The sequence below is a fragment of the Stegostoma tigrinum genome, unplaced genomic scaffold, assembly GCF_030684315.1.
Source record: "Stegostoma tigrinum isolate sSteTig4 unplaced genomic scaffold, sSteTig4.hap1 scaffold_701, whole genome shotgun sequence".
In the NCBI taxonomy this organism is placed as follows: domain Eukaryota; kingdom Metazoa; phylum Chordata; class Chondrichthyes; order Orectolobiformes; family Stegostomatidae; genus Stegostoma; species Stegostoma tigrinum.
The window spans coordinates 3,786-31,563 of record NW_026728645.1 but is presented as its reverse complement, the minus strand read 5'-3'; the positions used below and the strand labels follow the sequence as shown (position 1 = coordinate 31,563).

The 27,778-nt window shown below is 57.1% G+C and overlaps 1 protein-coding gene across 1 annotated transcript; it reads right to left on the bottom strand.

The window, feature by feature from the left end:
• On the bottom strand, window positions 1-27,778 carry LOC125450441 (uncharacterized). The gene is made up of 7 exons (XM_059644334.1): window positions 27,615-27,778; window positions 26,149-26,242; window positions 25,769-25,878; window positions 24,951-25,076; window positions 24,418-24,446; window positions 1,178-1,451; window positions 1-341 (listed from the first exon to the last, which is right to left on the bottom strand). Exons 3-7 carry the CDS (start codon window positions 25,854-25,856, stop codon window positions 115-117), a joined length of 744 nt encoding a protein of 247 aa, XP_059500317.1. The 5' UTR covers window positions 25,857-25,878; window positions 26,149-26,242; window positions 27,615-27,778; the 3' UTR covers window positions 1-114.

Genomic DNA, 27,778 nt, shown 5'->3' with positions numbered 1-27,778 from the left:
CACTTCGGCCTCCAGGGACGCGAGGACGAGCCGCTCCGTCCGGTATTTACAAACAGGGGCCTCAGACGGTCCGTCAGAGGCTGTTGATAGGCCGACCAAAGTGCCGGCTGGCGGCTATGGGTCCTCGGAGGCCGACTCCGGGAGGTGACTCTCCTTGCCGCTCTCCTGCTCGGGGAGGTGGCCGGACTCTCGCTGCGGGGCCCCCTGCTCCTCCTGTGGGTAGCGCAGGATCCCGTCGTCGGTGGCCGGATCCGCTCTGCCGCGAAGGCTTCGCTGCGAGCTGCGCTGATCGCTGATGACGCCGACGTAGACCCGGGATGGGTTATAGATGTAGACGGGCCCTGTCGGATTTGGGGGGGTGGGGGTGGTAGGAGGGAGGGGAAATGATGGCGGGGCAGAAGCAGAGAGAGGTAAGAATACCAGGGGACTGGAGCGATGCGAGTGACCACAGACAAAAACTGGAAGAGGAGGTGGGAGGGTCAGTGCCGGGGGCGGGCTGCTGTCGGAGGGTGAGGGGGGGGGGGCGCTGTCGGAGGGTGAGGAGGGGGCACTGTCGGAGGGTGAGGAGGGGGGTCGCTGTCGGAGGGTGAGGAGGGGGCGCTGTCGGAGGGTGAGGAGGGGGCGCTGTCGGAGGGTGAGGAGGGGGCCCTGTCGGAGGGTGAAGAGGGGGCGCTGTCGGAGGGTGAGGAGGGGGCGCTGTCGGAGGGTGGGGGGGGGCTGTCGGAGGGTGAGGTGGGGGCTCTGTCGGAGGGTGAGGAGGGGGCGCTGTCGGAGGGTGAGGAGGGGGCGCTGTCTGAGGGGGGCGCGCTGTCGGAGGGTGAGGAGGGGTCGCTGTCGGAGGGTGAGGAGGGGGCGCTGTCGGAGGGTGAGGAGGGGGGTCGCTGTCGGAGGGTGAGGGGGGGGCGCTGTCGGAGGGTGAGGAGGGGGCACTGTCGGAGGGTGAGGAGGGGGCGCTGTCGGAGGGTGAGGAGGGGCCGCTGTCGGAGGGTGAGGAGGGGGCACTGTCGGAGGGTGAGGAGGGGGCGCTGTCGGAGGGTGAGGAGGGGGTTCGCTGTCGGAGGGTGAGGAGGGGGCACTGTCAGAGGGTGAGGAGGGGGCACTGTCAGAGGGTGAGGAGGGGGCACTGTCGGAGGGTGAGGAGGGGGCACTGTCGGAGCGGGACGGAGGGAGGACTCACCGATGATCCCAGATCCCTTCGGCGTCTCTTTCCCCGGGGACCTGCCGTCATCCGTCTGCAGGGGGGGCCGGACTGGGCTGTCCGCGCCTCCGGGAATCCCAGGGTTAGCTTCGGGAATGGGGCAGGGGCGGCTCTGCTCTGACTGCAGTGCCTCGCGCTCCACGGGGATAGACTCTCCGCCTGCCGTGCCGGGATCGCACTGTGCGCTAACAACCGAGCCCAACAGCTCCTCAGTCCGGAGATCCTCCGGGAGGTTCTCATTCCCTGTCTCTGGCTGTGGGAGAGGGAGGGAATGACAGGGTCAGAGAGAGAGGGGACAGACTGGGGAACAGTGGGATACAGAGAGAGAGGGGACAGACTGGGGAACAGTGGGATATAGACAGAGAGGGGACAGACTGGGGAACAGAGGGATATAGAGAGAGAGGGGACAGACTGGGGAACAGTGGGATATAGAGAGAGAGAGGGGACAGACTGGGGAACGGTGGGATATAGAGAGAGAGAGGGGACAGACTGGGGAACAGTGGGATATAGAGAGAGAGAGGACAGACTGGGGAACAGTGGGATATAGAGAGAGAGAGGGGACAGACTGGGGAACAGTGGGATACAGAGAGAGAGAGGGGACAGACTGGGGAACAGTGGGATATAGAGAGAGAGGGGACAGACTGGGGAACAGTGGGATAGAGAGAGAGAGGAGACAGACTGGGGAACAGTGGGATATAGAGAGAGGGGACAGACTGGGGGACAGTGGGATAGAGAGAGAGAGGGGACAGACTGGGGAACAGTGGGATACAGAGAGAGAGGGGACAGACTGGGGAACAGTGGGATATAGAGAGAGGGGACAGACTGGGGAACAGTGGGATACAGAGAGAGAGGGGACAGACTGGGGAACAGTGGGATATAGACAGAGAGGGGACAGACTGGGGAACAGTGGGAGAAAGAGAGAGAGGGGACAGACTGGGGAACAGTGGGATATAGAGAGAGAGAGGGGACAGACTGGGGAACAGTGGGATATAGAGAAAGAGGGGACAGACTGGGGAACAGTGGGATATAGAGAGAGAGGGGACAGACTGGGGAACAGTGGGACAGAGAGAGAGAGGGGACAGACTGGGGAACAGTGGGATATAGAGAGAGGGGACAGACTGGGGGACAGTGGGATAGAGAGAGAGAGGGAACAGACTGGGGAACAGTGGGTTACAGAGAGAGAGAGAGAGAGAGGGAACAGACTGGGGAACAGTGGGATACAGAGAGAGAGAGAGAGGGGACAGACTGGGGAACAGTGGGATATAGAGAGAGAGAGGGGACAGACTGGGGAACAGTGGGATATAGTGAGAGGGGACAGACTGGGGAACAGTGGGATATAGAGAGAGAGGGAACAGACTGGGGAACAGTGGGATACAGAGAGAGAGAGAGAGAGGGGACAGACTGGGGAACAGTGGGATATATAGAGAGAGAGGGGACAGACTGGGGAACAGTGGGATATAGAGAGAGAGGGGACAGACTGGGGAACAGTGGGATATAGAGAGAGAGGGGACAGACTGGGGAACAGTGGGATATAGAGAGAGAGAGGGGACAGACTGGGGAACAGTGGGATATAGAGAGAGAGAGGGGACAGACTGGGGAACAGTGGGATATATAGAGAGAGGGGACAGACTGGGGAACAGTGGGATATAGAGAGAGAGAGGGGACAGACTGGGGAACAGTGGGATATAGAGAGAGAGGGGACAGACTGGGGAACAGTGGGATATAGAGAGAGAGGGGACAGACTGGGGAACAGTGGGATAGAGAGAGAGAGGAGACAGACTGGGGAACAGTGGGATATAGAGAGAGAGGGGACAGACTGGGGAACAGTGGGATACAGAGAGAGAGAGGGGACAGACTGGGGAACAGTGGGATATAGAGAGAGAGGGGACAGACTGGGGAACAGTGGGATATAGAGAGAGAGGGGACAGACTGGGGAACAGTGGGATATAGAGAGAGGGGACAGACTGGGGAACAGTGGGATATAGAGAGAGAGAGGGGACAGACTGGGGAACAGTGGGATATAGAGAGAGAGAGGGGACAGACTGGGGAACAGTGGGATAGAGAAGGAGGGGACAGATTGGGGAACAGTGGGATATAGAGAGGGGACAGACTGGGGAACAGTGGGATAGAGAGAGAGGGGACAGACTGGGGAACAGTGGGATATAGAGAGAGAGAGGGGTCGGACTGTGGAACAGTGGGATATGGAGAGAGAGAGGGGACAGACTGTGGAACAGTGGGATATGGAGAGAGAGAGGACAGACTGGGGAACAGTGGGATATAGAGAGAGAGGGGACAGACTGGGGAACAGTGGGATACAGAGAGAGAGAGGGGACAGACTGGGGAACAGTGGGATATAGAGAGAGAGAGGGGACAGACTGGGGAACAGTGGGACAGAGAGAGAGGGGGGACAGACTGGGGAACAGTGGGATGTAGAGAGAGAGGGGACAGACTGGGGAACAGTGGGATACAGAGAGAGAGAGGGGACAGACTGGGGAACAGTGGGATATAGAGAGAGAGGGGACAGACTGGGGAACAGTGGGATATAGAGAGAGAGAGGGGACAGACTGGGGAACAGTGGGATATAGAGAGAGAGAGGAGACAGACTGGGGAACAGTGGGATATAGAGAGAGAGGGGACAGACTGGGGAACAGTGGGATATAGAGAGAGAGAGGGGACAGACTGGGGAATAGTGGGATACAGAGAGAGAGGGGACAGACTGGGGAACAGTGGGATACAGAGAGAGAGAGGACAGACTGGGGAACAGTGGGATATAGAGAGAGAGAGGGGACAGACTGGGGAACAGTGGGATACAGAGAGAGAGGGGACAGGCTGGGGAACAGTGGGATAGAGAGAGAGAGGGGACAGACTGGGGAACAGTGGGATATGGAGAGAGAGGGGACAGGCTGGGGAACAGTGGGATATAGAGTGAGAGAGGACAGACTGGGGAACAGTGAGATATAGAGAGAGAGGGGACAGGCTGGGGAACAGTGGGATATGGAGAGAGAGAGGACAGACTGGGGAACAGTGAGATATAGAGAGAGAGGGGACAGGCTGGGGAACAGTGGGATATAGAGAGAGAGGGGGGACAGACTGGGGAACAGTGGGATATAGAGAGAGGGGACAGACTGGGGAACAGTGGGATTCAGAGAGCGAGGGGACAGACTGGGGAACAGTGGGATATAGAGAGAGAGAGGGGACAGACTGGGGAATAGTGGGATACAGAGAGAGAGGGGACAGACTGGGGAACAGTGGGATATAGAGAGAGAGAGAGGGGACAGACTGGGGAACAGTGGGATATAGAGAGAGAGGGGGGACAGACTGGGGAACAGTGGGATATAGAGAGAGGGGACAGACTGGGGAACAGTGGGATTCAGAGAGAGAGGGGACAGACTGGGGAACAGTGGGATATAGAGAGAGAGAGGGGACAGACTGGGGAATAGTGGGATACAGAGAGAGAGGGGACAGACTGGGGAACAGTGGGATATAGAGAGAGAGAGAGGGGACAGACTGGGGAACAGTGGGATATTAAGAGAGAAAGGACAGACTGGGGAACAGTGGGATACAGAGAGAGAGGGGACAGGCTGGGGAACAGTGGGATAGAGAGAGAGAGGGGACAGACTGGGGAACAGTGGGATACAGAGAGAAAGAGGACAGACTGGGGAACAGTGGGATTCAGAGAGAGAGGGGACAGACTGGGGAACAGTGGGATATAGAGAGAGAGAGGGGACAGACTGGTGAACAGTGGGATATAGAGAGAGAGAGGGGACAGACTGGGGAACAGTGGGATATAGAGAGAGAGAGGACAGACTGGGGAACAGTGGGATACAGAGAGAGAGGGGACAGGCTGGGGAACAGTGGGATAGAGAGAGAGAGGGGACAGACTGGGGAACAGTGGGATATAGAGAGAGAGAGGGGACAGACTGTGGAACAGTGGGATATGGAGAGAGAGAGGGGACAGACTGTGGAACAGTGGGATATGGAGAGAGAGAGGACAGACTGGGGAACATTGGGATATAGAGAGAGAGGGGACAGACTGGGGAACAGTGGGATATAGAGAGAGAGAGGGGACAGACTGGGGAACAGTGGGATATAGAGAGAGAGGGGACAGACTGGGGAACAGTGGGATATAGAGAGAGAGAGGGGACAGACTGGGGAACAGTGGGATATAGAGAGAGGGGACAGACTGGGGAACAGTGGGATATAGAGAGAGGGGACAGACTGGGGAACAGTGGGATTCAGAGAGAGAGGGGACAGACTGGGGAACAGTGGGATATAGAGAGAGAGAGGGGACAGACTGGTGAACAGTGGGATACAGAGAGAGAGGGGACAGACTGGGGAACAGTGCGATACAGAGAGAGAGGGGACAGACTGGGGAACAGTGGGATATAGAGAGAGAGGGGACAGACTGGGGAACAGTGGGATACAGAGAGAGAGGGTACAGGCTGGGGAACAGTGGGACATTGAGAGAGAGAGGGGACAGACTGGGGAACAGTGGGACATAGAGAGAGAGGGGACAGACTGGAGAACAGTGGGATATAGAGAGACAGGGGACAGACTGGGGAACAGTGGGATATAGAGAGAGAGGACAGACTAGGGAACAGTGGGATATAGAGAGAGAGAGGGGACAGACTGGGGAACAGTGGGATATAGAGAGAGAGAGGGGACAGACTGGGGAACAGTGGGATATAGAGAGAGAGGGGACAGGCTGGGGAACAGAGGGATAGAGAGAGAGAGGGGACAGACTGGGGAACAGTGGGATATAGAGAGAGAGAGGGGACAGACTGTGGAACAGTGGGATATGGAGAGAGAGAGGGGACAGACTGTGGAACAGTGGGATATGGAGAGAGAGAGGACAGACTGGGGAACAGTGGGATATAGAGAGAGGGGGGACAGACTGGGGAACAGTGGGATATAGAGAGAGAGGGGGGACAGACTGGGGAACAGTGGGATATAGAGAGAGAGGGGACAGACTGGGGAACAGCGGGATATAGAGAGAGAGAGGGGACAGACTGGGGAACAGAGGGATATAGAGAGAGGGGACAGACTGGGGAACAGTGGGATATAGAGAGAGAGGGGACAGACTGGGGAACAGTGGGATATAGAGAGAGAGAGGGGACAGACTGGTGAACAGTGGGATACAGAGAGAGAGGGGACAGACTGGGGAACAGTGGGATATAGAGAGAGAGGGGACAGACTGGGGAACAGTGGGATATAGAGAGAGAGGGGACAGACTGGGGAACAGTGGGATACAGAGAGAGAGGGGACAGACTGGGGAACAGTGGGATACAGAGAGAGAGGGGACAGACTGGGGAACAGTGGGATGTAGAGAGAGAGAGGGGACAGACTGGGGAACAGTGGGATATAGAGAGAGAGGCGACAGACTGGGGAACAGTGGGATAGAGAGAGAGAGAGGACAGACTGGGGAACAGTGGGAAATAGAGAGAGGGGACAGACTGGGGAACAGTGGGATATAGAGAGAGAGGGGACAGACTGGGGAACAGTGGGATATAGAGAGAGGGGACAGACTGGGGAACAGTGGGATATAGAGAGAGAGGGGACAGACTGGGGAACAGTGAGATATAGAGAGAGAGAGAGGGGACAGACTGGGGAACAGTGGGATACAGAGAGAGAGGGGACAGACTGGGGAACAGTGGGATACTGAGAGAGAGGGGACAGACTGGGGAACAGTGGGATACAGAGAGAGAGGGTACAGGCTGGGGAACAGTGGGATACAGAGAGAGAGAGGGGACAGACTGGGGAACAGCGGGATACAGAGAGAGAGGGGACAGACTGGGGAACAGTGGGATATAGAGAGAGAGGGGACAGACTGGGGAACAGTGGGATACAGAGAGAGAGAGGGGACAGCCTGGGGAACAGTGGGATATAGAGAGAGAGAGGGGACAGACTGGGGAACAGTGGGATATAGAGAGAGAGGGGACAGCCTGGGGAACAGTGGGATACAGAGAGAGAGAGGGGACAGCCTGGGGAACAGTGGAATATAGAGAGAGAGGGGACAGACTGGGGAACAGTGGGATATAGAGAGAGAGGGGACAGCCTGGGGAACAGTGGGATATAGAGAGAGAGAGGGGACAGACTGGGGAACAGTGGGATATAGAGAGAGAGAGGACAGACTGGGGAACAGTGGGATATAGAGAGAGAGGGGGGACAGACTCGGGAACAGTGGGATATAGAGAGAGAGGGGACAGACTGGGGAACAGTGGGATATAGAGAGAGGGGACAGACTGGGGAACAGTGGGATTCAGAGAGAGAGGGGACAGACTGGGGAACAGTGGGATATAGAGAGAGAGAGGGGACAGACTGGGGAATAGTGGGATACAGAGAGAGAGGGGACAGACTGGGGAACAGTGGGATATAGAGAGAGAGAGAGGGGACAGACTGGGGAACAGTGGGATATAGAGAGAGAGAGGGGACAGACTGGGGAACAGTGGGATATTAAGAGAGAGAGGACAGACTGGGGAACAGTGGGATACAGAGAGAGAGGGGACAGGCTGGGGAACAGTGGGATAGAGAGAGAGGGGGGACAGACTGGGGAACAGTGGGATACAGAGAGAAAGAGGACAGACTGGGGAACAGTGGGATTCAGAGAGAGAGGGGACAGACTGGGGAACAGTGGGATATAGAGAGAGAGAGGGGACAGACTGGTGAACAGTGGGATATAGAGAGAGAGTGGGGACAGACTGGGGAACAGTGGGATATAGAGAGAGAGAGGACAGACTGGGGAACAGTGGGATACAGAGAGAGAGGGGACAGGCTGGGGAACAGTGGGATAGAGAGAGAGAGGGGACAGACTGGGGAACAGTGGGATATAGAGAGAGAGAGGGGACAGACTGTGGAACAGTGGGATATGGAGAGAGAGAGGGGACAGACTGTGGAACAGTGGGATATGGAGAGAGAGAGGACAGACTGGGGAACATTGGGATATAGAGAGAGAGGGGACAGACTGGGGAACAGTGGGATATAGAGAGAGAGAGGGGACAGACTGGGGAACAGTGGGATATAGAGAGAGAGGGGACAGACTGGGGAACAGTGGGATATAGAGAGAGAGAGGGGACAGACTGGGGAACAGTGGGATATAGAGAGAGGGGACAGACTGGGGAACAGTGGGATATAGAGAGAGGGGACAGACTGGGGAACAGTGGGATTCAGAGAGAGAGGGGACAGACTGGGGAACAGTGGGATATAGAGAGAGAGAGGGGACAGACTGGTGAACAGTGGGATACAGAGAGAGACGGGACAGACTGGGGAACAGTGCGATACAGAGAGAGAGGGGACAGACTGGGGAACAGTGGGATATAGAGAGAGAGGGGACAGACTGGGGAACAGTGGGATACAGAGAGAGAGGGTACAGGCTGGGGAACAGTGGGACATTGAGAGAGAGAGGGGACAGACTGGGGAACAGTGGGACATAGAGAGAGAGGGGACAGACTGGGGAACAGTTGGATATAGAGAGACAGGGGACAGACTGGGGAACAGTGGGATATAGAGAGAGAGGACAGACTGGGGAACAGTGGGATATAGAGAGAGGGGACAGACAGGGGAACAGTGGGATACAGAGAGAGAGGGGACAGACTGGGGAACAGTGGGATATAGAAAGAGAGAGAGGGGAGAGACTGGGGAACAGTGGGATATAGAGAGAGAGAGAGGGGACAGACTGGGGATCAGTGGGATATAGAGAGAGAGGGGACAGACTGGGGAACAGTGGGATACTGAGAGAGAGGGGACAGACTGGGGAACAGTGGGATACAGAGAGAGAGGGTACAGGCTGGGGAACAGTGGGATACAGAGAGAGAGGGTACAGGCTGGGGAACAGTGGGACATTGAGAGAGAGGGGACAGACTGGGGAACAGTGGGATATAGAGAGAGAGAGGGGACAGACTGGGGAACAGTGGGACATAGAGAGAGAGGGGACAGACTGGGGAACAGTGGGATACAGAGAGAAAGAGGACAGACTGGGGAACAGTGGGATATAGAGAGAGAGGGGGCAGACTGGGGAACAGTGGGATACAGAGAGAGAGGGTACAGGCTGGGGAACAGTGGGACATTGAGAGAGAGGGGACAGACTGGGGAACAGTGGGATATAGAGAGAGAGAGGGGACAGACTGGGGAACAGTGGGACATAGAGAGAGAGGGGACAGACTGGGGAACAGTGGGATACCGAGAGAAAGAGGACAGACTGGGGAACAGTGGGATATAGAGAGAGAGGGGACAGACTGGGGAACAGTGGGATACAGAGAGAGAGGGTACAGGCTGGGGAACAGTGGGACATTGAGAGAGAGGGGACAGACTGGGGAACAGTGGGATATAGAGAGAGAGAGGGGACAGACTGGGGAACAGTGGGATATAGAGAGAGAGAGGGGACAGACTGGGGAATAGTGGGATATAGAGAGAGAGAGGGGACAGACTGGGGAACAGTGGGATATAGAGAGAGAGAGGGGACAGACTGTGGAACAGTGGGATATAGAGAGAGAGGGGACAGACTGGGGAACAGTGGGATATATAGAGAGAGAGGGGACAGACTGGGGAACAGTGGGATATAGAGAGAGAGGGGACAGACTGGGGAACAGTGGGATATAGAGAGAGAGAGGGGGCAGACTGGGGAACAGTGGGATATAGAGAGAGAGAGGGGACAGACTGGGGAACAGTGGGATATAGAGTGAGAGGGGACAGACTGGGGAACAGTGGGATATAGAGAGAGTGGACAGACTGGGGAACAGTGGGATATAGAGAGACAGGGGACAGACTGGGGAACAGCGGGATACAGAGAGAGAGGGGACAGACTGGGGAACAGTGGGACATAGAGAGAGAGGGGACAGACTGGGGAACAGTGGGATATAGAGAGAGAGAGGGGACAGACTGGGGAACAGTGGGATATAGAGAGAGAGGGGACAGACTGGGGAACAGTGGGATACAGAGAGAGAGGGTACAGGCTGGGGAACAGTGGGATACAGAGAGAGAGGGTACAGGCTGGGGAACAGTGGGATACAGAGAGAGAGGGTACAGGCTGGGGAACAGTGGGACATTGAGAGAGAGGGGACAGACTGGGGAACAGTGGGATATAGAGAGAGAGAGGGGACAGACTGGGGAACAGTGGGATATAGAGAGACAGGGGACAGACTGCTGAACAGCGGGATACAGAGAGAGAGGGGACAGACTGGGGAACAGTGGGACATAGAGAGAGAGGGGACAGACTGGGGAACAGTGGGATATAAGGAGAGAGGGGACAGACTGGGGAACAGTGGGATATAGAGAGAGAGAGGGGACAGACTGGGGAACAGTGGGATATAGAGAGAGAGGGGACAGACTGGGGAACAGTGGGATACAGAGAGAGAGGGTACAGGCTGGGGAACAGTGGGACATTGAGAGAGAGGGGACAGACTGGGGAACAGTGGGATATAGAGAGAGAGAGGGGACAGACTGGGGAACAGTGGGATATAGAGAGACAGGGGACAGACTGCTGAACAGCGGGATACAGAGAGAGAGGGGACAGACTGGGGAACAGTGGGACATAGAGAGAGAGGGGACAGACTGGGGAACAGTGGGATATAAGGAGAGAGGGGACAGACTGGGGAACAGTGGGATATAGAGAGAGAGAGGGGACAGACTGGGGAACAGTGGGATATAGAGAGAGAGGGGACAGACTGGGGAACAGTGGGATACAGAGAGAGAGGGTACAGGCTGGGGAACAGTGGGACATTGAGAGAGAGGGGACAGACTGGGGAACAATGGGATATAGAGAGAGAGGGGACAGACTGGGGAACAGTGGGATATAGAGAGAGGGGGGGACAGACTAGGGAACAGTGGGATATAGAGAGAGAGAGGGGACAGACTGGGGAATAGTGGGATATAGAGAGAGAGAGGGGACAGACTGGGGAACAGTGGGATATAGAGAGAGAGAGGGGACAGACTGTGGAACAGTGGGATATAGAGAGAGAGGGGACAGACTGGGGAACAGTGGGATATATAGAGAGAGAGGGGACAGACTGGGGAACAGTGGGATATAGAGAGAGAGGGGACAGACTGGGGAACAGTGGGATATAGAGAGAGAGAGGGGACAGACTGGGGAACAGTGGGATATAGAGAGAGAGAGGGGACAGACTGGGGAACAGTGGGATATAGAGTGAGAGGGGACAGACTGGGGAACAGTGGGATATAGAGAGAGTGGACAGACTGGGGAACAGTGGGATATAGAGAGACAGGGGACAGACTGGGGAACAGCGGGATACAGAGAGAGAGGGGACAGACTGGGGAACAGTGGGACATAGAGAGAGAGGGGACAGACTGGGGAACAGTGGGATATAGAGAGAGAGGGGACAGACTGGGGAACAGTGGGATATAGAGAGAGAGAGGGGACAGACTGGGGAACAGTGGGATATAGAGAGAGAGAGGGGACAGACTGGGGAGCAGTGGGATATAGAGAGAGAGGGGACAGACTGGGGAACAGTGGGATATCGAGAGAGAGGGGACAGACTGGGGAACAGTGGGATGCAGAGAGAGAGGGGACAGACTGGGGAACAGCGGGATATAGAGAGACAGGGGACAGACTGGGGAACAGCGGGATACAGAGAGAGAGGGGACAGACTGGGGAACAGTGGGATACAGAGAGAGAGGGGACAGACTGGGGAACAGTGGGATACAGAGAGAGAGGGGACAGACTGGGGAACAGTGGGAGACAGAGAGAGAGGGGACAGACTGGGGAACAGTGGGATATAGAGAGAGAGGGGTCAGACTGGGGAACAGTGGGATACAGAGAGAGAGGGTACAGGCTGGGGAACAGTGGGACATTGAGAGAGAGAGGGGACAGACTGGGGAACAGTGGGACATAGAGAGAGAGGGGACAGACTGGGGAACAGTGGGATATAGAGAGACAGGGGACAGACTGGGGAACAGTGGGCTATAGAGAGAGAGGACAGACTGGGGAACAGTGGGATATAGAGAGAGGGGACAGACAGGGGAACAGTGGGATACAGAGAGAGAGGGGACAGACTGGGGAACAGTGGGATATAGAAAGAGAGAGAGGGGAGAGACTGGGGAACAGTGGGATATAGAGAGAGAGAGAGGGGACAGACTGGGGAACAGTGGGATATAGAGAGAGAGGGGACAGACTGGGGAACAGTGGGATACTGAGAGAGAGGGGACAGACTGGGGAACAGTGGGATACAGAGAGTGAGGGTACAGGCTGGGGAACAGTGGGATACAGAGAGAGAGGGTACAGGCTGGGGAACAGTGGGACATTGAGAGACAGGGGACAGACTGGGGAACAGTGGGATATAGAGAGAGAGAGGGGACAGACTGGGGAACAGTGGGACATAGAGAGAGAGGGGACAGACTGGGGAACAGTGGGATATAGAGAGAGGGGACAGACTGGGGAACAGTGGGATATAGAGAGAGAGGGGACAGACTGGGGAACAGTGGGATATAGAGAGAGGGGGGGCAGACTGGGGAACAGTGGGATACAGAGAGAGAGGGTACAGGCTGGGGAACAGTGGGACATTGAGAGAGAGGGGACAGACTGGGGAACAGTGGGATATAGAGAGAGAGAGGGGACAGACTGGGGAACAGTGGGACATAGAGAGAGAGGGGACAGACTGGGGAACAGTGGGATACAGAGAGAAAGAGGACAGACTGGGGAACAGTGGGATATAGAGAGAGAGGGGACAGACTGGGGAACAGTGGGATACAGAGAGAGAGGGTACAGGCTGGGGAACAGTGGGATATAGAGAGAGAGAGGGGACAGACTGGGGAACAGTGGGATATAGAGAGAGAGAGGGGACAGACTGGGGAACAGTGGGATATAGAGGGAGAGGGGACAGACTGGGGAACAATGGGATATAGAGAGAGAGGGGACAGACTGGGGAACAGTGGGATACAGAGAGAGAGAGGGGACAGACTGGGGAACAGTGGGATATAGAGAGAGAGGGGACAGACTGGGGAACAGTGGGATACAGAGAGAGAGGGGACAGACTGGGGAACAGTGGGATACAGAGAGAGAGAGGGGACAGACTGGGGAACAGTGGGATATAGAGAGAGAGGGGACAGACTGGGGAACAGTGGGATATAGAGAGAGAGAGGGGACAGACTGGGGAACAGTGGGATATAGAGAGAGAGGGGACAGACTGGGGAACAGTGGGATACAGAGAGAGAGGGGTCAGACTGGGGAACAGTGGGATACAGAGAGAGAGAGGGGACAGACTGGGGAACAGTGGGATATAGAGAGAGAGGGGACAGACTGGGGAACAGTGGGATATAGCGAGAGAGGGGACAGACTGGGGAACAATGGGATATAGAGAGAGAGGGGACAGACTGGGGAACAGTGGGATATAGAGAGAGAGGGGGGACAGACTAGGGAACAGTGGGATATAGAGAGAGAGAGGGGACAGACTGGGGAATAGTGGGATAGAGAGAGAGAGAGGGGACAGACTGGGGAACAGTGGGATATAGAGAGAGAGAGGGGACAGACTGTTGGACAGTGGGATATAGAGAGAGAGGGGACAGACTGGGGAACAGTGGGATATATAGAGAGAGAGGGGACAGACTGGGGAACAGTGGGATATAGAGAGAGAGGGGACAGACTGGGGAACAGTGGGATACAGAGAGAGAGAGGGGACAGACTGGGGAACAGTGGGATACAGAGAGAGAGGGGACAGACTGGGGAACAGTGGGATATAGAGAGAGAGAGGGGACAGACTGGGGAACAGTGGGATATAGAGAGAGAGAGGGGACAGACTGGGGAACAGTGGGATATAGAGTGAGAGGGGACAGACTGGGGAACAGTGGGATATAGAGAGAGTGGACAGACTGGGGAACAGTGGGATATAGAGAGACAGGGGACAGACTGGGGAACAGCGGGATACAGAGAGAGAGGGGACAGACTGGGGAACAGTGGGACATAGAGAGAGAGGGGACAGACTGGGGAACAGTGGGATATAGAGAGAGAGGGGACAGACTGGGGAGCAGTGGGATATAGAGAGAGAGAGGGGACAGACTGGGGAACAGTGGGATATAGAGAGAGAGAGGGGACAGACTGGGGAACAGTGGGATATAGAGAGAGAGGGGACAGACTGGGGAACAGTGGGATATCGAGAGAGAGGGGACAGACTGGGGAACAGTGGGATGCAGAGAGAGAGGTGACAGACCGGGGAACAGCGGGATATAGAGAGACAGGGGACAGACTGGGGAACAGTGGGATACAGAGAGAGAGGGGACAGACTGGGGAACAGTGGGATATAGAGAGAGAGGGGACAGACTGGGGTACATTGGGAAATAGAGAGAGAGGGGACAGACTGGGGAACAGTGGGACATGGAGAGAGAGGGGACAGACTGGGGAACAGTGGGATATAGAGAGAGAGGGGACAGACTGGGGAACAGTGGGACATAGAGAGAGAGGGGACAGACTGGGGAACAGTGGGATATAGAGAGAGAGGGGACAGACTGGGGAACAGTGGGATATAGAGAGAGAGAGGGGACAGACTGGGGAACAGTGGGATATAGAGAGAGAGAGGGGACAGACTGGGGAACAGTGGGATATAGAGAGAGAGGGGACAGACTGGGGAACAGTGGGATATCGAGAGAGAGGGGACAGACTGGGGAACAGTGGGATGTAGAGAGAGAGGGGACAGACTGGGGAACAGTGGGATATAGAGAGAGAGAGGGGACAGACTGGGGAACAGTGGGATACAGAGAGAGAGAGGGAACAGACTGGGGAACAGTGGGATACAGAGAGAGAGAGAGGGGACAGACTGGGGAACAGCGGGATATAGGGAGAGAGGGGACAGACTGGGGAACAGTGGGATATAGAGAGAGAGGGTACAGGCTGGGGAACAGTGGGACATTGAGAGAGAGGGGACAGACTGGGGAACAGTGGGTTATAGAGAGAGAGGGGGCAGACTGGGGAACAGTGGGATATAGAGAGAGAGTGGGGACAGACTGGGGAACAGTGGGATATAGAGAGGTCGAGGGGACAGACTGGGGAACAGTGGGACATTGAGAGAGAGGGGACAGACTGGGGAACAGTGGGACATAGAGAGAGAGGGGACAGACTGGGGAACAGTGGGATATAGAGAGAGAGTGGGGACAGACTGGGGAACAGTGGGATATAGAGAGAGAGAGGGGACAGACTGGGGAACAGTGGGATGTAGAGAGAGAGGGGACAGACTGGGGAACAGTGGGATATAGAGAGAGAGAGGGGACAGACTGGGGAACAGTGGGATACAGAGAGAGAGAGGGGACAGACTGGGGAACAGTGGGATACAGAGAGAGAGAGAGGGGACAGACTGGGGAACAGCGGGATATAGGGAGAGAGGGGACAGACTGGGGAACAGCGGGATACAGAGAGAGAGGGGACAGACTGGGGAACAGTGGGATACAGAGAGAGAGGGGACAGACTGGGGAACAGTGGGATATAGAGTGAGAGGGGACAGACTGGGGAACAGTGGGATACAGAGAGAGAGAGAGGGGATAGACTGGGGAACAGTGGGATATAGAGAGAGAGAGGGGACAGACTGGGGAACAGTGGGATATAGAGAGAGAGGGGACAGACTGGGGAACAGTGGGATATAGAGAGAGAGAGGGGACAGACTGGGGAACAGTGGGATATAGAGAGAGAGAGGCGACAGACTGGGGAACAGTGGGATACAGAGAGAGATAGAGGGGGCAGACTGGGGATCAGCGGGATATAGAGAGAGAGAGAGGCGACAGACTGGGGAACAGCGGGATACAGAGAGAGAGGGGACAGACTGGGGAACAGTGGGATACAGAGAGAGAGGGGACAGACTGGGGAACAGTGGGATACAGAGAGAGAGGGGACAGACTGGGGAACAGTGGGATATAGAGAGAGAGTGGACAGACTGGGGAACAGTGGGAAATAGAGAGAGAGGGGACAGACTGGGGAACAGTGGGACATAGAGAGACAGGGGACAGACTGGGGAACAGTGGGATATAGAGAGAGAGGGGACAGACTGGGGAACAGTGGGACATAGAGAGAGAGGGGACAGACTGGGGAACAGTGGGATATAGAGAGAGAGGGAACAGACTGGGGAACAGTGGGATATAGAGAGAGAGAGGGGACAGACTGGGGAACAGTGGGATATAGAGAGAGAGGGGACAGACTGGGGAACAGTGGGATATAGAGAGAGAGAGAGGGGACAGACTGGGGAACAGTGGGATATAGAGAGAGAGGGGACAGACTGGGGAACAGTGGGATATCGAGAGACAGGGGACAGACTGGGGAACAGTGGGATACAGAGAGAGAGAGAGGGGACAGACTGGGGAACAGTGGGATATAGAGAGAGAGGGGACAGACTGGGGAACAGTGGGATACAGAGAGAGAGAGAGGGGACAGACTGTGGAACAGCGGGATATAGAGAGAGAAAGGGGACAGACTGGCGAACAGTGGGATACAGAGAGAGAGAGGGGACAGACTGGGGAACAGTGGGATACAGAGAGAGAGAGGGGACAGACTGGGGAACAGTGGGACATAGAGAGAGAGGGGACAGACTGGGGAACAGTGGGATGTAGAGAGAGAGGGGACAGACTGGGGAACAGTGGGATACAGAGAGAGAGAGAGGGGACAGACTGGGGAACAGCGGGATATAGAGAGAGAAAGGGGACAGACTGGGGAACAGTGGGATACAGAGAGAGAGGGGACAGACTGGGGAACAGTGGGATATAGAGAGAGAGGGGACAGACTGGGGTACATTGGGAAATAGAGAGAGAGGGGACAGACTGGGGAACAGTGGGACATGGAGAGAGAGGGGACAGACTGGGGAACAGTGGGATATAGAGAGAGAGGGGACAGACTGGGGAACAGTGGGACATCGAGAGAGAGGGGACAGACTGGGGAACAGTGGGATATAGAGAGAGAGGGGACAGACTGGGGAACAGTGGGATATAGAGAGAGAGAGGGGACAGACTGGGGAACAGTGGGATATAGAGAGAGAGAGGGGACAGACTGGGGAACAGTGGGATATAGAGAGAGAGGGGACAGACTGGGGAACAGTGGGATATCGAGAGAGAGGGGACAGACTGGGGAACAGTGGGATGTAGAGAGAGAGGGGACAGACTGGGGAACAGTGGGATATAGAGAGAGAGAGGGGACAGACTGGGGAACAGTGGGATACAGAGAGAGAGAGGGAACAGACTGTGGAACAGTGGGATACAGAGAGAGAGAGAGGGGACAGACTGGGGAACAGCGGGATATAGGGAGAGAGGGGACAGACTGGGGAACAGTGGGATATAGAGAGAGAGGGTACAGGCTGGGGAACAGTGGGACATTGAGAGAGAGGGGACAGACTGGGGAACAGTGGGATATAGAGAGAGAGGGGGCAGACTGGGGAACAGTGGGATATAGAGAGAGAGTGGGGACAGACTGGGGAACAGTGGGATATAGAGAGAGCGAGGGGACAGACTGGGGAACAGTGGGACATTGAGAGAGAGGGGACAGACTGGGGAACAGTGGGACATAGAGAGAGAGGGGACAGACTGGGGAACAGTGGGATATAGAGAGAGAGTGGGGACAGACTGGGGAACAGTGGGATATAGAGAGAGAGAGGGGACAGACTGGGGAACAGTGGGATGTAGAGAGAGAGGGGACAGACTGGGGAACAGTGGGATATAGAGAGAGAGAGGGGACAGACTGGGGAACAGTGGGATACAGAGAGAGAGAGGGGACAGACTGGGGAACAGTGGGATACAGAGAGAGAGAGAGGGGACAGACTGGGGAACAGCGGGATATAGGGAGAGAGGGGACAGACTGGGGAACAGCGGGATACAGAGAGAGAGGGGACAGACTGGGGAACAGTGGGATACAGAGAGAGAGGGGACAGACTGGGGAACAGTGGGATATAGAGTGAGAGGGGACAGACTGGGGAACAGTGGGATACAGAGAGAGAGAGAGGGGATAGACTGGGGAACAGTGGGATATAGAGAGAGAGGGGACAGACTGGGGAACAGTGGGATATAGAGAGAGAGGGGACAGACTGGGGAACAGTGGGATATAGAGAGAGAGAGGGGACAGACTGGGGAACAGTGGGATATAGAGAGAGAGAGGGGACAGACTGGGGAACAGTGGGATACAGAGAGAGATAGAGGGGACAGACTGGGGAACAGCGGGATATAGAGAGAGAGAGAGGCGACAGACTGGGGAACAGCGGGATACAGAGAGAGAGGGGACAGACTGGGGAACAGCGGGATACAGAGAGAGAGGGGACAGACTGGGGAACAGTTGGATACAGAGAGAGAGGGGACAGACTGGGGAACAGTGGGATACAGAGAGAGAGGGGACAGACTGGGGAACAGTGGGATATAGAGAGAGAGGGGACAGACTGGGGAACAGTGGGAAATAGAGAGAGAGGGGACAGACTGGGGAACAGTGGGACATAGAGAGACAGGGGACAGACTGGGGAACAGTGGGATATAGAGAGAGAGAGGGGACAGACTGGGGAACAGTGGGATATAGAGAGAGAGGGGACAGACTGGGGAACAGTGGGATATAGAGAGAGAGAGAGGGGACAGACTGGGGAACAGTGGGATATAGAGAGAGAGGGGACAGACTGGGGAACAGTGGGATATCGAGAGACAGGGGACAGACTGGGGAACAGTGGGATACAGAGAGAGAGAGAGGGGACAGACTGGGGAACAGTGGGATATAGAGAGAGAGGGGACAGACTGGGGAACAGTGGGATACAGAGAGATAGAGAGGGGACAGACTGGGGAACAGCGGGATATAGAGAGAGAAAGGGGACAGACTGGCGAACAGTGGGATACAGAGAGAGAGAGGGGACAGACTGGGGAACAGTGGGATACAGAGAGAGAGAGGGGACAGACTGGGGAACAGTGGGACATAGAGAGAGAGGGGACAGACTGGGGAACAGTGGGATGTAGAGAGAGAGGGGACAGACTGGGGAACAGTGGGATACAGAGAGAGAGAGAGGGGACAGACTGGGGAACAGCGGGATATAGAGAGAGAAAGGGGACAGACTGGGGAACAGTGTGATACAGAGAGAGAGGGGACAGACTGGGGAACAGTGGGATATAGAGAGAGAGGGGACAGACTGGGGTACATTGGGAAATAGAGAGAGAGGGGACAGACTGGGGAACAGTGGGACATGGAGAGAGAGTGGACAGACTGGGGAACAGTGGGATATAGAGAGAGAGGGGACAGACTGGGGAACAGTGGGACATAGAGAGAGAGGGGACAGACTGGGGAACAGTGGGATATAGAGAGAGAGGGGACAGACTGGGGAACAGTGGGATATAGAGAGAGAGAGGAGACAGACTGGGGAACAGTGGGATATAGAGAGAGAGAGGGGACAGACTGGGGAACAGTGGGATATAGAGAGAGAGGGGACAGACTGGGGAACAGAGGGATATCGAGAGAGAGGGGACAGACTGGGGAACAGTGGGATGTAGAGAGAGAGGGGACAGACTGGGGAACAGTGGGATATAGAGAGAGAGAGGGGACAGACTGGGGAACAGTGGGATACAGAGAGAGAGAGGGAACAGACTGGGGAACAGTGGGATACAGAGAGAGAGAGAGGGGACAGACTGGGGAACAGCGGGATATAGGGAGAGAGGGGACAGACTGGGGAACAGTGGGATATAGAGAGAGAGGGTACAGGCTGGGGAACAGTGGGACATTGAGAGAGAGGGGACAGACTGGGGAACAGTGGGATATAGAGAGAGAGGGGGCAGACTGGGGAACAGTGGGATATAGAGAGAGAGTGGGGACAGACTGGGGAACAGTGGGATATAGAGAGAGCGAGGGGACAGACTGGGGAACAGTGGGACATTGAGAGAGAGGGGACAGACTGGGGAACAGTGGGACATAGAGAGAGAGGGGACAGACTGGGGAACAGTGGGATATAGAGAGAGAGTGGGGACAGACTGGGGAACAGTGGGATATAGAGAGAGAGAGGGGACAGACTGGGGAACAGTGGGATGTAGAGAGAGAGGGGACAGACTGGGGAACAGTGGGATATAGAGAGAGAGAGGGGACAGACTGGGGAACAGTGGGATACAGAGAGAGAGAGGGGACAGACTGGGGAACAGTGGGATACAGAGAGAGAGAGAGGGGACAGACTGGGGAACAGCGGGATATAGGGAGAGAGGGGACAGACTGGGGAACAGCGGGATACAGAGAGAGAGGGGACAGACTGGGGAACAGTGGGATACAGAGAGAGAGGGGACAGACTGGGGAACAGTGGGATATAGAGTGAGAGGGGACAGACTGGGGAACAGTGGGATACAGAGAGAGAGAGAGGGGATAGACTGGGGAACAGTGGGTTATAGAGAGAGAGAGGGGACAGACTGGGGAACAGTGGGATATAGAGAGAGAGGGGACAGACTGGGGAACAGTGGGATATAGAGAGAGAGAGGGGACAGACTGGGGAACAGTGGGATATAGAGAGAGAGAGGGGACAGACTGGGGAACAGTGGGATACAGAGAGAGATAGAGGGGACAGACTGGGGAACAGCGGGATATAGAGAGAGAGAGAGGCGACAGACTGGGGAACAGCGGGATACAGAGAGAGAGGGGACAGACTGGGGAACAGTGGGATACAGAGAGAGAGGGGACAGACTGGGGAACAGTGGGATACAGAGAGAGAGGGGACAGACTGGGGAACAGTGGGATATAGAGAGAGAGGGGACAGACTGGGGAACAGTGGGAAATAGAGATAGAGGGGACAGACTGGGGAACAGTGGGACATAGAGAGACAGGGGACAGACTGGGGAACAGTGGGATATAGAGAGAGAGGGGACAGACTGGGGAACAGTGGGACATAGAGAGAGAGGGGACAGACTGGGGAACAGTGGGATATAGAGAGAGAGGGAACAGACTGGGGAACAGTGGGATATAGAGAGAGAGAGGGGACAGACTGGGGAACAGTGGGATATAGAGAGAGAGGGGACAGACTGGGGAACAGTGGGATATAGAGAGAGAGAGAGGGGACAGACTGGGGAACAGTGGGATATAGAGAGAGAGGGGACAGACTGGGGAACAGTGGGATATCGAGAGACAGGGGACAGACTGGGGAACAGTGGGATACAGAGAGAGAGAGAGGGGACAGACTGGGGAACAGTGGGATATAGAGAGAGAGGGGACAGACTGGGGAACAGTGGGATACAGAGAGAGAGAGAGGGGACAGACTGGGGAACAGCGGGATATAGAGAGAGAAAGGGGACAGACTGGCGAACAGTGGGATACAGAGAGAGAGAGGGGACAGACTGGGGAACAGTGGGATACAGAGAGAGAGAGGGGACAGACTGGGGAACAGTGGGACATAGAGAGAGAGGGGACAGACTGGGGAACAGTGGGATGTAGAGAGAGAGGGGACAGACTGGGGAACAGTGGGATACAGAGAGAGAGAGAGGGGACAGACTGGGGAACAGCGGGATATAGAGAGAGAAAGGGGACAGACTGGGGAACAGTGGGATACAGAGAGAGAGAGGGGACAGACTGGGGAACAGTGGGATATAGGGAGAGAGGGGACAGACTGGGGAACAGTGGGATATAGAGAGAGAGGGTACAGGCTGGGGAACAGTGGGACATTGAGAGAGAGGGGACAGACTGGGGAACAGTGGGATATAGAGAGAGAGGGGGCAGACTGGGGAACAGTGGGATATAGAGAGAGAGTGGGGACAGACTGGGGAACAGTGGGATATAGAGAGAGCGAGGGGACAGACTGGGGAACAGTGGGACATTGAGAGAGAGGGGACAGACTGGGGAACAGTGGGACATAGAGAGAGAGGGGACAGACTGGGAAACAGTGGGATATAGAGAGAGAGTGGGGACAGACTGGGGAACAGTGGGATATAGAGAGAGAGGGGACAGACTGGGGAACAGTGGGATATAGAGAGAGAGAGGACAGACTGGGGAACAGTGGGATATAGAGAGAGAGGGGACAGACTGGGGAACAGTGGGATATAGAGAGAGAGGGGACAGACTGGGGAACAGTGGGATATAGAGAGAGAGGGGACAGACTGGGGAACAGTGGGACACAGAGAGAGAGGGGACAGACTGGGGAACAGTGGGATATAGAGAGAGAGAGGGGACAGACTGGGGAACAGTGGGATGTAGAGAGAGAGGGGACAGACTGGGGAACAGTGGGATATAGAGAGAGAGAGGGGACAGACTGGGGAACAGTGGGATACAGAGAGAGAGAGGGGACAGACTGGGGAACAGTGGGATACAGAGAGAGAGAGAGGGGACAGACTGGGGAACAGCGGGATATAGGGAGAGAGGGGACAGACTGGGGAACAGCGGGATACAGAGAGAGAGGGGGCAGACTGGGGAACAGTGGGATACAGAGAGAGAGGGGACAGACTGGGGAACAGTGGGATATAGAGTGAGAGGGGACAGACTGGGGAACAGTGGGATACAGAGAGAGAGAGAGGGGATAGACTGGGGAACAGTGGGATATAGAGAGAGAGAGGGGACAGACTGGGGAACAGTGGGATATAGAGAGAGAGGGGACAGACTGGGGAACAGTGGGATATAGAGAGAGAGAGGGGACAGACTGGGGAACAGTGGGATATAGAGATAGAGAGGGGACAGACTGGGGAACAGTGGGATACAGAGAGAGATAGAGGGGACAGACTGGGGAACAGCGGGATATAGAGAGAGAGAGAGGCGACAGACTGGGGAACAGCGGGATACAGAGAGAGAGGGGACAGACTGGGGAACAGTGGGATACAGAGAGAGAGGGGACAGACTGGGGAACAGTGGGATACAGAGAGAGAGGGGACAGACTGGGGAACAGTGGGATATAGAGAGAGAGGGGACAGACTGGGGAACAGTGGGAAATAGAGAGAGAGGGGACAGACTGGGGAACAGTGGGACATAGAGAGACAGGGGACAGACTGGGGAACAGTGGGATATAGAGAGAGAGGGGACAGAATGGGGAACAGTGGGACATAGAGAGAGAGGGGACAGACTGGGGAACAGTGGGATATAGAGAGAGAGGGAACAGACTGGGGAACAGTGGGATATAGAGAGAGAGAGGGGACAGACTGGGGAACAGTGGGATATAGAGAGAGAGGGGACAGACTGGGGAACAGTGGGATATAGAGAGAGAGGGGACAGACTGGGGAACAGTGTGATATCGAGAGACAGGGGACAGACTGGGGAACAGTGGGATACAGAGAGAGAGAGAGGGGACAGACTGGGGAACAGTGGGATATAGAGAGAGAGGGGACAGACTGGGGAACAGTGGGATACAGAGAGAGAGAGGGGACAGACTGGGGAACAGTGGGACATAGAGAGAGAGGGGACAGACTGGGGAACAGTGGGATGTAGAGAGAGAGGGGACAGACTGGGGAACAGTGGGATACAGAGAGAGAGAGGGGACAGACTGGGGAACAGTGGGATATAGAGTGAGAGGGGACAGACTGGGGAACAGTGGGATACAGAGAGAGAGGGGACAGACTGGGGAACAGTGGGATATAGAGAGAGAGGGGACAGACTGGGGAACAGTGGGATACAGAGAGAGAGGGGACAGACTGGGGAACAGTGGGATATAGAGAGAGAGAGGGGACAGACTGGGGAACAGTGGGATATAGAGAGAGAGGGGACTGACTGGGGAACAGTGGGATATAGAGAGAGAGGGGACAGACTGGGGAACAGTGGGATATAGAGAGAGAGAGGGGACAGACTGGGGAACAGTGGGACATAGAGAGAGAGGGGACAGACTGGGGAACAATGGGATATGGAGAGAGAGGGGACAGACTGGGGAACAGTGGGATGTAGAGAGAGGGGACAGACTGGGGAACAGTGGGATATAGAGAGAGAGGGGACAGACTGGGGAACAGTGGGATACAGAGAGAGAGAGAGGGGATAGACTGGGGAACAGTGGGATATAGAGAGAGAGGGGACAGACTGGGGAACAGTGGGATATAGAGAGAGAGGGGACAGACTGGGGAACAGTGGGGTATAGAGAGAGAGAGGGGACAGACTGGGGAACAGTGGGATATAGAGAGAGAGGGGGGACAGACTTGGGAACAGTGGGATATAGAGAGAGAGGGGCCAGACTTGTGAACAGTGGGATATAGAGAGAGGGGACAGACTGGGGAACAGTGGGATATAGAGAGAGAGAGGGGCCAGACTGGGGAACAGTGGGATATAGAGAGAGGGGACAGACTGGGGAACAGTGGGATATAGAGAGAGAGCGGGGACAGACTGGGGAACAGTGGGATATATTCCTTACCTCCGGATGTGCATTGCACGATTTAAAAACTGAAAATGTAAAACAAGTTTGCGATTAGCAGTTTGTTGGTCGGCGGACGCAAGGGGTGTCGGTTCAGATCCATTCCTGGGAACGAGTGTGGGTCGGGGAACGGCACGGATAGACGGATAACCCCCCCCCGCCCCAGCCTCAGGAAGCGACGGCTGTGGGTCTGGTGTGCTGGCAAGGGGCGGGGTGGCGAAATATTTGTCGGTCTCACTCCCCCCTTCAAACGTGTCCCAGTTAAATCTCCCCATCAACCCCCCGGCCCTCACTCCCGAGCACGAGGGGACGGACCCTGGGGAAGCCAGAGGGTGTAGGCTCAGTCGGAGGACGAGGGTGAAGGAGGAATGGGGTGCACGGTGCGGACCGGGACCGCGTGTCTGCGGGAATTGAGGTCGGAAGGGGTGAACGCTGGAGATGCTGTTGGTCGGTGGGGGGGGGGGGGTCTCGCTGGGGACGAACGGACCCCCCCCCCGAACAGTGAGAGACGGGTGCGGGGCTCGGAAACGTACCCCACTTGAAACAGGAGAGCTGGAGGGGTCGAGACTTGTGCAGGTCCAACATGACGCAGTAGCTCGAGAGGACGATCAGCACCAGGAGGAGCCCGGAGATTACAGCCAGGGAGACGGAGGTGGAATCTGCTGGGAGAGAGAGGGATGGGGGGATTGCATAAATAAACGTGAAAGGGAGGACGGACATTCGCTCATTCGCTCGCTCTCCCCCCACCCCAATAGCCCTGTATCCGTCCCCAAACTAATCCCACTGCCCCCCTCTCTCTCTCTCTCCCCCCAATAGCCCTGTATCCGTCCCCAAACTAATCCCACTGCCCCCCCCGCTCTCTCTCTCTCCCCCCCAATAGCCCTGTATCCGTCCCCAAACTAATCCCACTGCCCCCCTCTCTCTCTCTCTCCCCCCAATAGCCCTGTATCCGTCCCCAAACTAATCCCACTGCCCCCCTCTCTCTCTCTCTCCCCCCAATAGCCCTGTATCCGTCCCCAAACTAATCCCACTGCCCCCCGCTCTCTCTCCCCCCCATAGCCCTGTATCCATCCCCAAACTAATCCCACTGCCCCCCGCTCTCTCTCTCCCCCCCATAGCCCTGTATCCATCCCCAAACTAATCCCACTGCCCCCCGCTCTCTCTCCACCCCCCATAGCCCTGTATCCATCCCCAAACTAATCCCACTGCCCCCCGCTCTCTCTCCACCCCCCATAGCCCTGTATCCGTCCCCAAACTAATCCCACTGCCCCCCCCTCTCTCTCCCCGCCCCATAGCCCTGTATCCGTCCCCAAACTAATCCCACTGCCCCCCCGCTCACTCTCGCCCTCACCTGTGGCCGTTTGGCCCAGCGGCCCCTGCTGTCCCAGGCGCCCAGGGTGGCATTTCGTGTCCGAGACGGCGCTGCCAGCTCTCTCCATCGCCAGGCCCAGTTGCGAGCAGCTGTGGCAGGGGAGGGTAGCGGTTTTGTCGGGGAGGGTCAGGTGGAGCGTGGGCAAGGTTCGCAGACCGTCAGACACAAGAACGAGCGGTCCCCCACTCCCACCCGTGCACACCACCACCCCCACCGCGACTCGCTACCCCCACCACCCCCCCCCCACCCCCCCACCGCCATCCACCACCCTCCTCACGCTCTGCGTCCTGGCCCTCTCCCCTCCCGCCACCCCGCCTCCCCTCCACCTCACCCCGGCTATAACCGTCTCCCCCACTCACTTGGCATGAGGCTGGCAGCGAGCTGTGGGGGACGTGGCATTCGAGAAGGTCCCATTCTCGCATCTCCTGCACACAGTGTCCTGTCGGAAGTCTCCTGCAGATCCCGGTCAGCGGGCACCGTTTGTGGGGGCGGGGGGTGGGTGGGGTGATCAGAGAGAAGGGGCACAGGTTCACGTTGGTGGCTCCCTCGGCACTGACCCTCCGACAGCGCCGGCTCCCTCGGCGCTGACCCTCCGACAGTGCCCGCTCCCTCAGCACTGACCCTCCGACAGCGACCGCTCCCTCAGCACTGACCCTCCGACAGCGCCCGCTCCCTCAGCCCTGACCCTCCGACAGCGCCCGCTCCCTCAGCACTGACCCTCCGACAGCGCCCGCTCCCTCAGCACTGACCCTCCGACAGCGCCCGCTCCCTCAGCACTGACCCTCCGACAGCACCCACTCCCTCAGCACTGACCCTCCGACGGCGCCCGCTCCCTCGGCACTGACCCTCCGACAGCGCCCGCTCCCTCGGCACTGACCCTCCGACAGCACCCGCTCCCTCGGCACTGACCCTCCGACAGCGCCCGCTCCCTCAGCACTGACCCTCCGACAGCGCCCGCTCCCTCGGCACTGACCCTCCAACTGGGCCCGCTCCCTCGGCACTGACCCTCCAACTGGGCCCGCTCCCTCGGCACTGACCCTCCGACAGTGCCCGCTCCCTCAGCGCTGACCCTCCGACAGTGCCCGCTCCCTCAGCACTGACCCTCCGACAGCGACCGCTCCCTCAGCACTGACCCTCCGACAGCGCCCGCTCCCTCAGCCCTGACCCTCCGACAGCGCCCGCTCCCTCAGCACTGACCCTCCGACAGCGCCCGCTCCCTCAGCACTGACCCTCCGACAGCACCCACTCCCTCAGCACTGACCCTCCGACGGCGCCCGCTCCCTCGGCACTGACCCTCCGACAGCGCCCGCTCCCTCGGCACTGACCCTCCGACAGCACCCGCTCCCTCAGCACTGACCCTCCGACAGCGCCCGCTCCCTCGGCACTGACCCTCCAACTGGGCCCGCTCCCTCGGCACTGACCCTCCAACTGGGCCCGCTCCCTCGGCACTGACCCTCCAACAGCGCCCGCTCCCTCAGCACTGACCCTCCGACAGCGCCCACTCCCTCGGCACTGACCCTCCGACAGCGCCCGCTCCCTCAGCACTGACCCTCCGACAGCGCCCGCTCCCTCAGCACTGACCCTCCGACAGTGCAGCACTCCCTCGGCACTGACCCTCCAACTGGGCCCGCTCCCTTGGCACTGACCCTCTGACAACGCCCGCTCCCTCACCCTCCGACACCACCCCCCCTCCCTCCGACAGTGCCCCCCCACCTCCGACAGCGCACTTCCTCACCCTCTGACAGCGCCCCCCCCTCACCCTCTGATACCACCCCCCTCCCTCCGACAGTGCCCCCCCCACCCTCCGACAGCGCCCCCTCTTTACCTGCTCTGTCCACCCCTTGCCCGGGAGGACAGGGGGTGTGGGCACGGCATTGGCTACACGTGCTGGTGGTCTCGTCCACACCGCCCCTGCAGTAGGTGCCCGCCGCGCAGACGCAAACCCTGCGGGATCTTGCTGTGCAGTCCTGGAACTGGGTCAGTCCCAAT

What these genes read in the sequence shown, in the direction of transcription:
- LOC125450441 (XM_059644334.1), bottom strand. Translation starts at nt 25,856, where the DNA reads ATGGAGAGAGCTGGCAGCGCCGTCTCGGACACGAAATGCCACCCTGGG. An exon ending in CGTGCAATGCACATCCGGAG is followed by an intron (nt 1,452 to 24,417) that starts GTAAGGAATATA and finishes CCTCTCCCACAG; the next exon opens with CCAGAGACAGGGAATGAGAA. An exon ending in GAAGGGATCTGGGATCATCG is followed by an intron (nt 342 to 1,177) that starts GTGAGTCCTCCC and finishes CAAATCCGACAG; the next exon opens with GGCCCGTCTACATCTATAAC.